This window comes from Rhamphochromis sp. 'chilingali' (assembly GCF_963969265.1).
Source record: "Rhamphochromis sp. 'chilingali' genome assembly, chromosome: 6".
Lineage (NCBI taxonomy): Eukaryota > Metazoa > Chordata > Actinopteri > Cichliformes > Cichlidae > Rhamphochromis > Rhamphochromis sp. 'chilingali'.
Window position 1 is genome coordinate 37234087 of NC_137933.1, and position 12955 is coordinate 37247041.

Genomic DNA, 12955 nt, shown 5'->3' on the forward strand with positions numbered 1-12955 from the left:
GGAACTTGAAAATTATATCTACATATCTCACCCTCGCACAAGTAGGTTTATTACAGAACAAAACCTGCAAATATGCACACATATGAGGAGTTATTAAATGGAGCTCAGGTGTGCTTTGTTCCTACCTTCCACTTTTGTTTTGGAGGACTACCAGGGCATCAGGGAACCCATCCAGGTTGTAGTCCCCAAGGTGAAGGGCTGGGGGTTGACTCGAGTTATCTGGCACAAAGCCCCAGACAGTTTCTTTCCGCTTGAAATCTGAGAGAACTGGTATCCACTGCAAAAACAAGTCCCCCAACAGTTAGTCATCAATCACAGTCATACCAGTGATACGTTACTGGAACCTTTAACAATCAAGAACAACAAGAATACAAAGAGAAAGGTAAACAAATGAGCCTGGTAGAGAAAAAACGTTTGTGTATATTTATCTTTCTCAAAGAAAACCGGAGATTATAACTCTTGAACAGTGTTCAGAAATCTGATATATATTAAATAAATACAGTAATAAAATCATGAATATTTAAAGTTGAATTTACATGAAAGAAACAAATTTTACATATTCTGTTAATCATAAATGACTTGGTTAAATTACCTGTCTGGAGTGGTTGTTATATGAGTTTAACCTAATTTCTTGTGGAATCTTTTATTTGCATTTCAGGTATTATTTGTACTTTAACTGCATCACAAGTTACAGATCCCTTTGCCCACACAGTGTATACACCTACACATTCATACGGTACGTATGCCAATGTAATGGAATTTTGACAGCAGTAACAAGCTTAAAAAAAAAAAAAAGAAAGAAAGAAAGAAAGAAAGAAAGAAAGAAAGAAAGAAAGAAGCAATCTCAAGCTAATGACAAATGATTGCCTATTTTCAAATGCTTTTATCTCATCCAAATCAGCAGACTAAGAGCAATGGTTCAGGCAACTGACATTAATAGCAATTTTTCTTTTTTTTTCTTAGTGCGATTAGAGCACTCCAATAATACTCAAACCTGATGGTCCAACAGTGGCTAGCTTTAAGAGCATAACAACATTAAGTGTTTCAAAAATGAGTTTCTTTGAAACTTTCAGCAGTAAAGTAAAAAAAAAAAACAAAAAAAAACATGACTTAAGTTTAATCCTAAATCTTCTCACCATGTAATAAATCATTCTCTTTCTCCTGCAGGATCTTGAATAAAAACTAAGGCTGCAAAAATACTTGACAAACACTAAGTATTAGAGATGTGAAAAGGAACTTATACATCTCTAACTGGTAGCACTGGAATTTTTGCAACTCTGTAATGTTCAGTGTATTTTCCCAAACGATTTTTAGAATGAACAATGTGACTGAATAAAACAAAATATACAGAAATCAGCCTACATTTCACTTACATACTACATTGAAAACAAAACTGTCACCTATAGGGGAGTTTTAGAATCAGATGTTGTGCATGTGCTCACAGCCCGCAGTCTCGTTTCGATGCAATTTTCTTTACACGTTAAGAGAATAATGAAAGTAGGCCCCCCACCTTAGCAGCATCATTTTTGCAGTTCGAAAACTGACTTACATGACATGTTTGTCCTATTACTGTTCTCCAGTTGCCTACAATGGGAAAAAAATGCTATTGCTTTCCATGTTGCAACAGAAAGGTTTTATTGTCCAAATATTCCTAAACAATTAATTTCAGCAAAGTTGTTACCATGATGGCCGTAATGATCTCTCTGCTGTGATTAGTGCCATTACAGTGAGCTGTTACACAATAGACTCCTGTGAATTACTTACAATTAAAGAGAATGAAGTGTTACACAAAGAAAAGGGGGAGACTATTATCAGCCCAAATTTTCACTTTTATAAACAGAGGTTTATGAGTAACATGTGTTATCAATCAGTGCATGTATTTGACATCAGATGGTCTACAGTTAGCATTAAACTTGGATTTGAGATACTTTGAGATGCCTCGTCCTGATCCCCGATAGGTATAATAAGGCACACCCAACAACCCACAGAGCAGCCATCAATCCATTCATCAATCCTTTTACTGTAAGTTGCTGTAGTTTTACAGATATAAAGGGAGGGGGGAAAAAAACCTTTTAAAAACTGCACTAAACTGGCAGTTTGTATTAATTACATGTGCAGTTTCTAGAGAGGCATAAGAGGGGATGCTAGAGGTTTAAACTATTCATGAATGTTAAACATACACCAGGTGCAGGGGAGAGACACCAGAGATACATTCACCACGACTGCCACTAATGGCTCCTAATACAACCAGTATGTCTCGGAAAAGAAAACCATAGCCTATTTCCAATTAGTTTGAAATCCATCATGAAAATCGTAATCCACGTTTTCTCCAAACCAGCTGTGCACACTACATGATATAGAGGTAACACACGATTGCGGGGTAGTGGGCTTAGGTCACGTTAATGATGTGACGCCTCAGTGGCTAAATGCAAAATAAGCATCAGCAATTTGCTTAGAGGGTCCCAGGTTGAAATATCATTTCTTTACTCTTCATTTTCAAAAACAAAGAAAATAAAGAATAGTCATTGGCCAAGTAAAGCCCCCCCCCGCTTCAAGATGCTAACAGAAATCCCAGACAGCATTTAGAAACATGACTAAAACACAGTTATTGGCTTCTCAATTCATACTAAAAAGCCAAAGTGCAGAGCTTGTCTTATTCCCTTTGCTTAATTACTTTTGGTTTGACTCAGCAAATGTAAAGACACAAACTGCCATAACTAAGTACCACAAAATATCTGCATAATTTCAACCAATTGCATTTGGTTAAAATTGGTCGCTTTGCCCCAATAAATGCTTAAATATTATTTAAATCATCATTTTGTTTTATTTGGAAGCCAATTAAAGATACTTAACCACTTTAGCTTTTATCATGCAGAATATTTTTATCGTGAAGGTAGTTGCTTTTAATATCACGTTCAAGTTCTAATTTAGTGAAACATTACAGTTGTTTTCATAAATCATGCAAATAATGTGCTTTAATTCCTTAAGCGTACAAGCAGTAACTTGAACTGACTAAATGTAGGCAGAAGATTGTTGAGGTGACAGTAATTATTACTCTTCTACATTCAGATGGAGCATTAAAAGCGAGAGCGTAAAAAAAGAAACTAAAATCTACGTTTCATCTTTTTCTGAAGATAACACCGAACTTGGAGCTTTAATGCAATGGTGCCCAAGTAAGCTATCATTAAATGACTGTTAAGTGATGTTGCGATCCAGCTTAAGAGGCTGACTGCCTGCCATATGGGCGTAAAGCTTGGCCATGATTACTGCCATCGAGAGTGGATGGAAGTGCCAGAGATTGCGGCAGTGCAGCGACTGGCAGAGAGAAGCGAACAGAGAGTAAGACCCACAGAGGCTGCTGCCAGCCTATTTGCGGCCAGTAAACACAATGCTAGACATGGATGGACATAATAGTACACTGTCCCACAAAATCATTCTCATTCGGACACATCCAGAGAGGTGGAACAATTATTCCCCTGTTAACGTAATGCCGGGGGCAAACATGTTAATTTCAGTTATTTACAGTTTTTTACTCAGGGAAGTCACCAATAAGACATCGGGTGGAAAGAAAAGAAATGGGAGAGAAACAAATGAGAAAGAAAGGAGTGAAGATGACAGGCGTGCATATACTTTAGTTTGGATGAATACATGTAGGCCTTGATCTAAAATGACAGACTGTGCTTTAGATAATGACATATTACTGAAACTGGCACTGCTTTATAAATCCAAATGATATTTATTTTCAATCCAAAATCTCTCTCTCCCTCATTTATTGAATTTTTTAAAAAGCTATAAGATGTGGTGGTTAGAATTGTGTACAAGTTTTCCAGACTGATTGGGTTACTAGATTTTCTGATTACATCTTCAATCTTTGCCCTGTAGTCTGCCAGCCGAATTAATTCACAGGTGAATTCTTTCCTCTTGAGTCCTTTGGTCCCTTCTGTGCTCAGTTCTGCTATGACATTCTCTCTCAGGACAGAGCAAGGCCTTTGCTGGCCGCCAGCCTTATCAGCACACCACTGTGCTGCTATAGGCCCTGAAGCAATCATTGTACTGTCTGTTGCTCCTTTCTGACGCTGATTAGAGGAAGTATGAGGAAAAGCATGGAGAATACAAACAGCTTCTACACAACACTGAAGAAAATGCAGACGTGTATTGTGCACTGGGTTAAAGAGTTTAATCTAAGCATTATCGTTATGTGACAGTTGTTGATGGAACTGGCAAAGAAAATTATTAAAAAAATAAAATAAAATAAAGTCAAATAAAGTCTCATAAACAAAAGACACAAAAGTGTTACGATTAAAAACCTGCACTTACTTGCGTGTACACATACAAGAACTTGAATATGAGATAAAAAGATGCTTAATGAAACAGGGGACCAAAATGAAGCCTATCATATTAGTAATTTATTTAGCTGAGTGAAATCAAATGCAAGAAATACATTATCATTATGGTCTCTTATTACATCATTTCCTAAATAGAAAGATAATTTGTGTCTCTCAAACATTACCTAATGACACAGACACGTAATGATCACATTGTGTGAACATATGGCAGAACAAAAGCAGATGATGAAAGACTTAATTGTGGTAAACTGGCAAATGAAGTCATAAAGCAAAAGTGGAAGTCATAAGTTAACTATTTTCCAAGCAAAAACACCAATTCATGGTGTTTGGACACGGCAAAAAGAGGCCGCATTTTCACTCTGTTTTGGTTTTATTGGCCAGCAGTACTGTGTAGGGAATCATGCAAGGCTCAGTGAGGATATTAAAGGTTTCTAGTCTACTTAAATAATTTTTATTTCAGAAGCTGGATGAACAGCCAAACTGACAGAGCAGCTTTTTGAATAAATCATGAAGCAGTTACTCCTTCCTTGTGGCTGCAGAAGTTTTGACATTTAATCACTAAATATAGCAGAGTATTTTAATAATGTCAAGTGTGTGTCTTTATAGATTAATCAGTGGCTCTACAGTGTCCAGTTAAACAGAGAGATACTAAGTCTAAATAACTTGAGCTCGGTTCAAATGTCGACATATTAACATTAAATTGAGTGTGAGACTTTGTGTGTGTGTCTGCATGCAAATGTGTTAAAGCACAAATCCAAATGACCAAGTTAATGGAGATAGAGACGATGATGGGATTTGTGTGTGAGAGGTAATCTGATACCTTTAATGGTAGTGAAGGGAAGGATCCCGCATACAAATGGCTTTTTTATGAAACAGTGAGAAAACACCATGTTAAGACAGCTTATTATGGTGTTGTGCATGCACACACATGCACATTTACATGCAAAATGTGCATGTATGCAGAAAAGAATAAGAACTAGGAAGGGCACAAACACAGACCCAGACGCAAATTCGCTCTCCTGGCTTTGCTGATGACTAAGGTGAAAAAGCCGCGGCATGCTTGCAGACTCCCATTGATTCAACTTGGCGGAGAGAGCTCCCGCTTCATTAGGCCAAGAAATTAAAATGTGGGCGGCCTGCAGTGGAGGAGGGAGGTGGTGCGGGTTTATGGGGTGATGTGGGGAGGTGCAGTAATACTGACAGACAACAAGGCTGTCCAAGACAAGAAAAAAAAAAGGAAACAAAAATCACAAAACAAAAACAAAAAAAAGTGTAGTAAAGCAGTGACTTTTATGCAGCTACTGATATAATGACTATAATGCTCAGCACACTAGAACTGGCATTAAAAGACGGCGTGGGACTGAACAGTACAGAAAAAAATTAAATGTAATCGTGTATTAATGGCTTTGATTATGAGTCTACATGTATGTTATAGCAGTGTTCTAGTAAATGACTCTGTTTAATTTATTAGCACAGAATGGTATTTTGAAAGAAAGCAATAATGTCTATTTTTGGACATTTTAAATAAAAGTTTGGTTTTCCTAGAAACCATAACATCAAAGAAAATACAACAGATGCTATATACAGAACATCCTGTAGTCTCAGATTAGTTACGCATTACAGCTAGAGAGGTTTTCTACTACTAAGTGTAGCGGAAATCAGAAAGGGACACTATTTCTGTAGATGACATCTACATTGCCTGCCTATACAGTAGAACACCTTACACTGATACATCCCTTTTCAGTTTTTAAGGTTTTCTACCCCTTTTTTCTTGTCCGGAAAAAGGCAGTCAGAGTCAGAGCCAGTAACAGAGTGAGACCATATGTCTTTGTGTCAGCTGAGCAGGGTGGGGACCCTGGTACCTGCTGTCAGTGTCACCTCTTTGACCACTAACTGACCGGCTGACTGGGAAGACTGGAAGGAGGCTGTCTGACTCACACTGGCATCCCTTGCAATGCCTGGGCAGCAACAGTAGGCAGCTGGCTTGGCTTTTATGGTGGCGCTTTGTATGTTTTGGGTGTGTTGAAAGATGACAGATGACAGAATCCACAAAACACCATCAGTCACAACACTAATAGCACTGACAGGTGAAGTCACATTGCTGTAACAGCGTGAGGCATACACTGTCATTGTTGTAGCAACATTGTTAGTACAATGCTCTGATAGGAAACTTTAGATTCTGACTTTCATCAGGAATGTTCCTTCAACACATATCTCCCACCTAACCACCATCTGGCATGTAATACTCTTCAGATCACATCACAATCAAATTGCTCATCCATGTAGATACAGTAGAACAAACTCAATCTAGAAAGTGCAACCCTGAAACCACAGGATACACCAGAAGTCCAATGTGCATTCCTCAGTGGGTTACAACTGTTTGTTGGTATGAAGGAGACCTCTATTATGCAAGTGTATTTAGAATTAGCTGACTTGTTTCAAAGAGAAAGAAGTTTATTGTTTTTAATCCATCAGCAAAGTACAAGATGAAAACAATTTAAGCTTTGTACAGGACAAATAAAATATGACAACACTATTGCATGAGCATTACTTTGTGCAAGTGGGATGTCTTTCTATTTGTCGTCACTTTAACATTGAACATTGAACAAAACCATTACAAACATCTTTGATTAGCATACTCCCCACAACTAATCAATTTTCAAATGTTTCTTTCGCCACAGAGTCAGGGGATGTGGCCTGTGGCCTTGACAGCTGCTACTTGAGGTCAGACACTCATTAATGCTCGGTGAAGAGTTTAAATGAATGCTGTGCTCAGTGCCTATGTACCACCAAGGGTCTTTCACAACAGTGTTACAATTCTGTGTTTATTTGCAGTGACGCTATGTACAGTCTATGTGACAACTTATTATAGAAGACTATTTATAGTTTTGCAAAAAAACTCAAAAATAAACATCAGAGACAGGTATTGGTAATAATTATTTCTTCATGGAATTGTTTAAATTGTACTGCATACCCATTTATTCAATTATTATCTGTACTTTTTGGAGCATACTAAAGGAAGCCAGTATGACCCCTTAGACCTCTATAAAATCTCTCACTTTTAAAGAAAAACATAGCCCATGTTGTGTGACTTTAGATATTAAAAAACACCATAATTTAAAAAAGAATATCTTAAGTACAAGAATGTCAATAACAGTCACTGTAAAACATCTGTTATTTTTGAAACGATTGCTCGTCTAAGTTAATATTATGATTACAAAAATCAATCTGTAAAGTAATTTCATCAATGCTTAAGCTATTTAGAACTAACCCTACACTATATGTCAACTCTGCCATTCATATTTTTTACTTTACCCAACTGGAAATGAGGCATGGTATTAAATGCTTACAGAAGCAGTACCACTGCCTAGGAAGTGCTCCCTCATGGTGCAGATTTCCTCTGACATTCAGGAGGCTGTTTTGTCATTTTGTGGTTTGGTTTGTGTTGCTACAATTCGTTTGATAGGTGTGGTACAAAATGAACCAGTTCTCTTTAGTAATAACCTATTGTGTTAAAGAATTTGGTAGGATTAAAGAGGGAAGGTCCAAAGTGAAATAGATGCAGTCAGTATGTGTGTCTGTAAAGACAGGGAATGAAGCAAAGAGAGTGTTGGAAGCCCCCTACGGTTTCTTTCAATATGGTAAACTAAATGCCTGGAGCTGCTGCAGAGGTAGAGACAAAGCTGTGGTGGAGACTGCAGGAAGGAACACAAAAACTGCTGTTTGGAGATGAACCGTTGATACACACTAGTTTTACTCAGTGGGTTTCATCCCATCTCCTCTTTGCCAGTGTACATATCACTCATTTTCTCCATCATTATCGCCCCTCCAGTATCTCACTAAATGGGCCGTTTCCCCTCAAGGTGACAATAACAGGACAACAAAAATCTCTCTTTTACACTTTCTCTTTTTCTTTCAGCTCGCTTTTCTTTACTTTATCTTTCCCACATAACCACAAAACCAACTCTTTTCTTTGATTTCCTTCTATGTTAATCCCTCCTGTAAGGTTTTACGAATCCTTTTCCTTATTTCTAAACTTTTCTTCCTTCATCTCTTCAACCATTTTCCCAGGAGAGGCATCTGCTGACTGTGTGCTTAAAATGGCTGGGAAGCCACTCTAAAGGAGCAACCAGCCACACACATAATGTAGGATCAGGCATAATTATAGCTGGCAGAGCATTTGCACAGCAAATAATGATGAACTGATAAAAATCAACAGAGTCGTGTAGATAAAAATACAAAATGTGTGTTGGCCTCTGTTAAAATACGATATTATGTAGACTGCACATTACTACAGTTCCTTGAAAGCATACAGTTGCAAAGGTTTGGGCACCCATGGGCAAATTCTATATTTACTTAATCTGGAAAGTAAAAAGGATCAAGTACAACCCCTGAAGTGAATGCATATTAAATATCAAGGTTTTCTTCATATGTTAATGCACTGTTCCCTTGTAGTAGATTATTTTTTTAAACAAATGGTAACTATTAATACCCGTCTGCAGTACTTTTGCCCAAAGTAATTCAAAAATGTTGTCAAGATGTTGCTATGTATACTTCATATGTTGATGTATCTGATGAGGTTGATCAGATTTCCTTCTGATTACTTTTCTTTATTTGCACATTATTGTTGTGCAGTAAAACAGTGCAATCATAGCAAGGTATTGCTTTCCTGTTTTGCTGTCCTTTCACATCTTGTTTTGACTTCAGCAGCTCCCCTTAACTACCATTTTATTTTGACATGGCACAATTCCGAATTTTAAGTATCTTTTTATAGTCTTCCAATGCAATGTTGGCTTTGTAGGCATCAGATACCCATGAGATACAGTTACTTTGTGTTCCAGCTGTGACATACTGCCATAGAAGTGCACGGCAACTCTAAACAACGCTTGTGATTCCATGGAGTTCGCCACAGACTTTCAGAAGGATCCCAGAAACAGCTCCTCTGTGCTATGACAAAACCTATGTACCCAATCTATTTTTGAGCAGAGTAAGACAGCAGGAAGTCAGTAACATAAGTTTCATAGAGCATCCAGTCGATCTTCGAAATAAAACACCCTGGCCAGGTCCTGATGGTAATAAGCAAAAAGCAGAAAAAAGGTTTGCTACACAAGACTTGTTGTGGTTGGTGGTTGTGGTTGTGTTTCATAGAGATGTCCGAGTTGCTTACTGGTGATACCAGGAGAGTTCTGATGTTAGTTAAATCAGCAGCCTTTTACACAATTTTGGAATATTAATTATATTGATGTTTCAGGAAAGACTCATTTTACAATCTGCTTACTGTAGGGAGTGTATTTGTTTCTTTCGCCTTTAAAACTCAACAAAAAAAGTAATTTCTCAGTGTTAATTAAACGTTTACTTATATGTATGAAAGCTTAAAGATATACTCGTTTTCCTGTCACTCCGCTAAACCACTGCCACTCAAAGGAAGAATCCTTTGCCTGTCTCTTTTTTGACAGTGATTACTGTCTCTCAAGCAAATAGCAACACAGAAAACAACATGTGTTCACTTCATCCATCAGTGCAGATAAGTCCTTCTCACGCTACCTTCCCTCCTCTTTCTTCAACACTCCTTCTTTCACTTCCTCCTTCAATCTTTTTTTCCCCCCTTGTGGCTGACAGGCAAACAAAAGACGTCCATGTCCACAGGGAATGCGCATCAGTGTGTATCTGCATGTGTGTCTTTTGTGTGCACATGTGTTTGTGGGGGTGGACACGCAAATAAGCCTGTAATATTTCTATTTTGGACTGGAAATGAAAGTGGAAGCTTGTTCTCTGGTGGCAGAGGAAGGAAGAAAAAGGAGTGAGGCCTCATGCCAAATGGTAGGATGCAACTGAAAAGAATAATTCAAGATGGTACGTAGGTGGTGTTGTGTGTTCATATGAGTGCAAAAACATGTCTGTGCACATATAATAATTTCTGCATGGGTACATTTAATTGGATGGGACAGCATGTTTATGTGCATATCTTTTACTTCGACCTTGTATGGCTCCATAAACACAGTGACATGCAGTCCTTATGTCTTTCTAAGCAAGAGAGCCTCCTGCAGAGAGCCACGTGGGTAATGCATTCCTGAAATAGACTACCATTGTACGGGTAAACACTGCTCTACTTTGCAGTGGAGTGATTGGTGAGGTGAACTTCACTCAGCGTTGCTCATATGTAAAAACACTTCAAATAATCTTTTTAAAAGCAACCTCTTTGGGTTATTACCTTAAGTAGTGTTACACAGATATTCAAGATGTCAGGGGGGGGGTTAGAGTGAATTTTTGTTTCACTCTAGATGACAATTAAGTGATTATCTAACAGTTACATTTTTAACTAATTAACTAATTGGTTGATTGAGTAATATTTTCCAGTTAAATGGTATCAGAAATATAAATCACTTTAAAACTACAGAGTACTATTTTTTTTTTTAATATTATGCATTCAACAAAGTTAATGCTTATTTTCTCTAGTTTAATAAATTACTTTTGATTTTCTTTAAATTTCACTTGAGGTCATATACAATATTTGCAAATGTTTTGGGCACCTCATAAATATATATTTTTTTAAAATCAATCATGCAGTATCATCATGGTGGGGTCGGATCTGCCCCCCCAATTCATTTTGGAACAATTATTTTTTTAATGACATCAAAATTGTACTCATGAAAGATAAGCTGCAAGAACAAATTGAAAGTGTCTAAATCCACAGAAGAAAGGTGGTAGGCTATCCGGCATGTGCTGGCTGGGCAATAAAATCTTAAAATTGCAAAAATTATATTTCTGGTGATATATAAAAAAACAAAAAAAATTAGTTTAACATTTTTAGGACTAAGTAAATTAGCGCCTTTAATCATCCCACTTTTTGTATGTGTTATCAGTGAGCAGCAGTCACTGATAACACACAAAAGATTATCTATCAAAACAAGGGATCAGCAGCATTATATTGGATTAGCATTAACCCAGAATTATATCCAGTTAAATGTGAGCACCATAGTAGCCTAGGAAATTTTAACCTCCTAGGACCTGGCGTCCACATATGTGGACATCACATTTTGGGTTATTTAGAATAAAATACTCAATTTTGCTCTACATGGGCCTGATATCCACTTACGAGGACATTATACTGCTTCTGTTGTATCAAACTTTTAAACAAATATCCTCATATGTGGCTCTTATTTTTCTTAAAAATAAGGTAAAAAAAAAATCTGGTAATTCTTTGTTTTTTACATTCATCGGGCCCCAATATGCCCAAATATCAAAGAGAAATTAAAAATGCATGTCGTGAAAGAATTCGGGTCTTAGGAGGTTAAGTACCATAAGTGCTTAACACTTACCAATACCAATCACTAAAGAAAATCACCCAGTAAAGCTGCAGAATATTGTGGCATAATAACACTGAAAAATATATTTTTATCCCAGGATGTTACCTAGGATCGACCTTTCTAACCCACCCCAAGGACTCTAACTAGGAGTTCTCCAGTGATGCTTGGTTGAGTCCTGTTTACTCTTGGGCTGCACACTGGCAGCCGCTAGCAACTCCTTCGCATGTGCTACCATAGCCTGGTTATGCTCAGTGTATTTTCGCCTTAAGTGGAAAACAAGTTTGTCGTTTCCACCTGTAGTGGGAACATCTTTCTTTCATATTTTGCAAAGTATTGTGCTTTGTTGGAGGTTGTTGAAGTAACTCGCTTTTTAGGTACTAAGTCGTCATTGAAGACTTCTTGCAGCTCTTGATCTTAGACTTGCCTGTGCTAGTCTCGCTGCTTGCACTTAGGGATGTAAATGCATGGCAAAATATTGCTATATGACATTTTTATATCTGGTATTATCATGGGCAACATGATATAGCACAATTATACAATGAGAAACCTCGTAACCAACCCTTTAAAGTACCCTAAGAAGCCTGTGCATAAATTTACTTTGGAGAGTTGGTGCCATTATAAAGGACAGACAGTATGTAAAAATATACATATTACTGCATTACTGCAAGTATTGTGTCATACCACCTTCACTGTATTATCACATTTCCTGAAAAGACACTGTTCAAACATTCTGTAAAGGTAGTTGTTGTATATCTGTCACTTTTTAAATGTCTCTCTAAAAGGTTGTTCCATACATCTTTAAGAAATCATCTAAGTTGTTGTTATGGCTAAATGTTTTGTCAGATCTCCACGTCTGAACAGTACGTGTCTTTGTCTGCTTGCATTTACATTTTCAGTGTGAAATGAGAGTGAGGAAAAAGATAATAACATACCAAACAAGATATGCTACAGTTTAGAGTATACTAAAACACACAACAGGCAAAACTGCTTTTTGTTGTGCTACTCACTATACTAACAGTAAAAGTCATTTACATAGAAATGACAACAATCCTTTTCATCCACATGAGATCCAATCTATCTTTATTTTGGGGGCAGGGATAGCTCAGTAGGTAAAGTGGTCGCCCCATGATCGGAAGGTCGGCGGTTCGAATCCACTTAACGGCTACCCTGAGGTACCCCTGAGCAAGGTACTGTCCCTACACACTGCTCCCCGGGCGCCTGCTTAGTGGGCTGCCCACTGCTTCACAGAGTGAATGGGTCAAATGCAGAGAAAAACAAGTAATTTCCCCATGGGGATCAATA

The 12955-nt window shown here is 37.5% G+C and overlaps 1 protein-coding gene across 1 annotated transcript in view; it reads right to left on the reverse strand.

The window, feature by feature from the left end:
• itfg1 (integrin alpha FG-GAP repeat containing 1) overlaps window positions 1-12955 on the reverse strand; it is a 171755-nt gene that overhangs the window by 109615 nt on the left and 49185 nt on the right. Inside the window, exon 10 of the mRNA XM_080885940.1 lies at window positions 126-277. Within this exon, the coding sequence (XP_080742066.1) occupies window positions 126-277 (152 nt within the window). The remainder of the gene's footprint in view (window positions 1-125; window positions 278-12955) is intronic.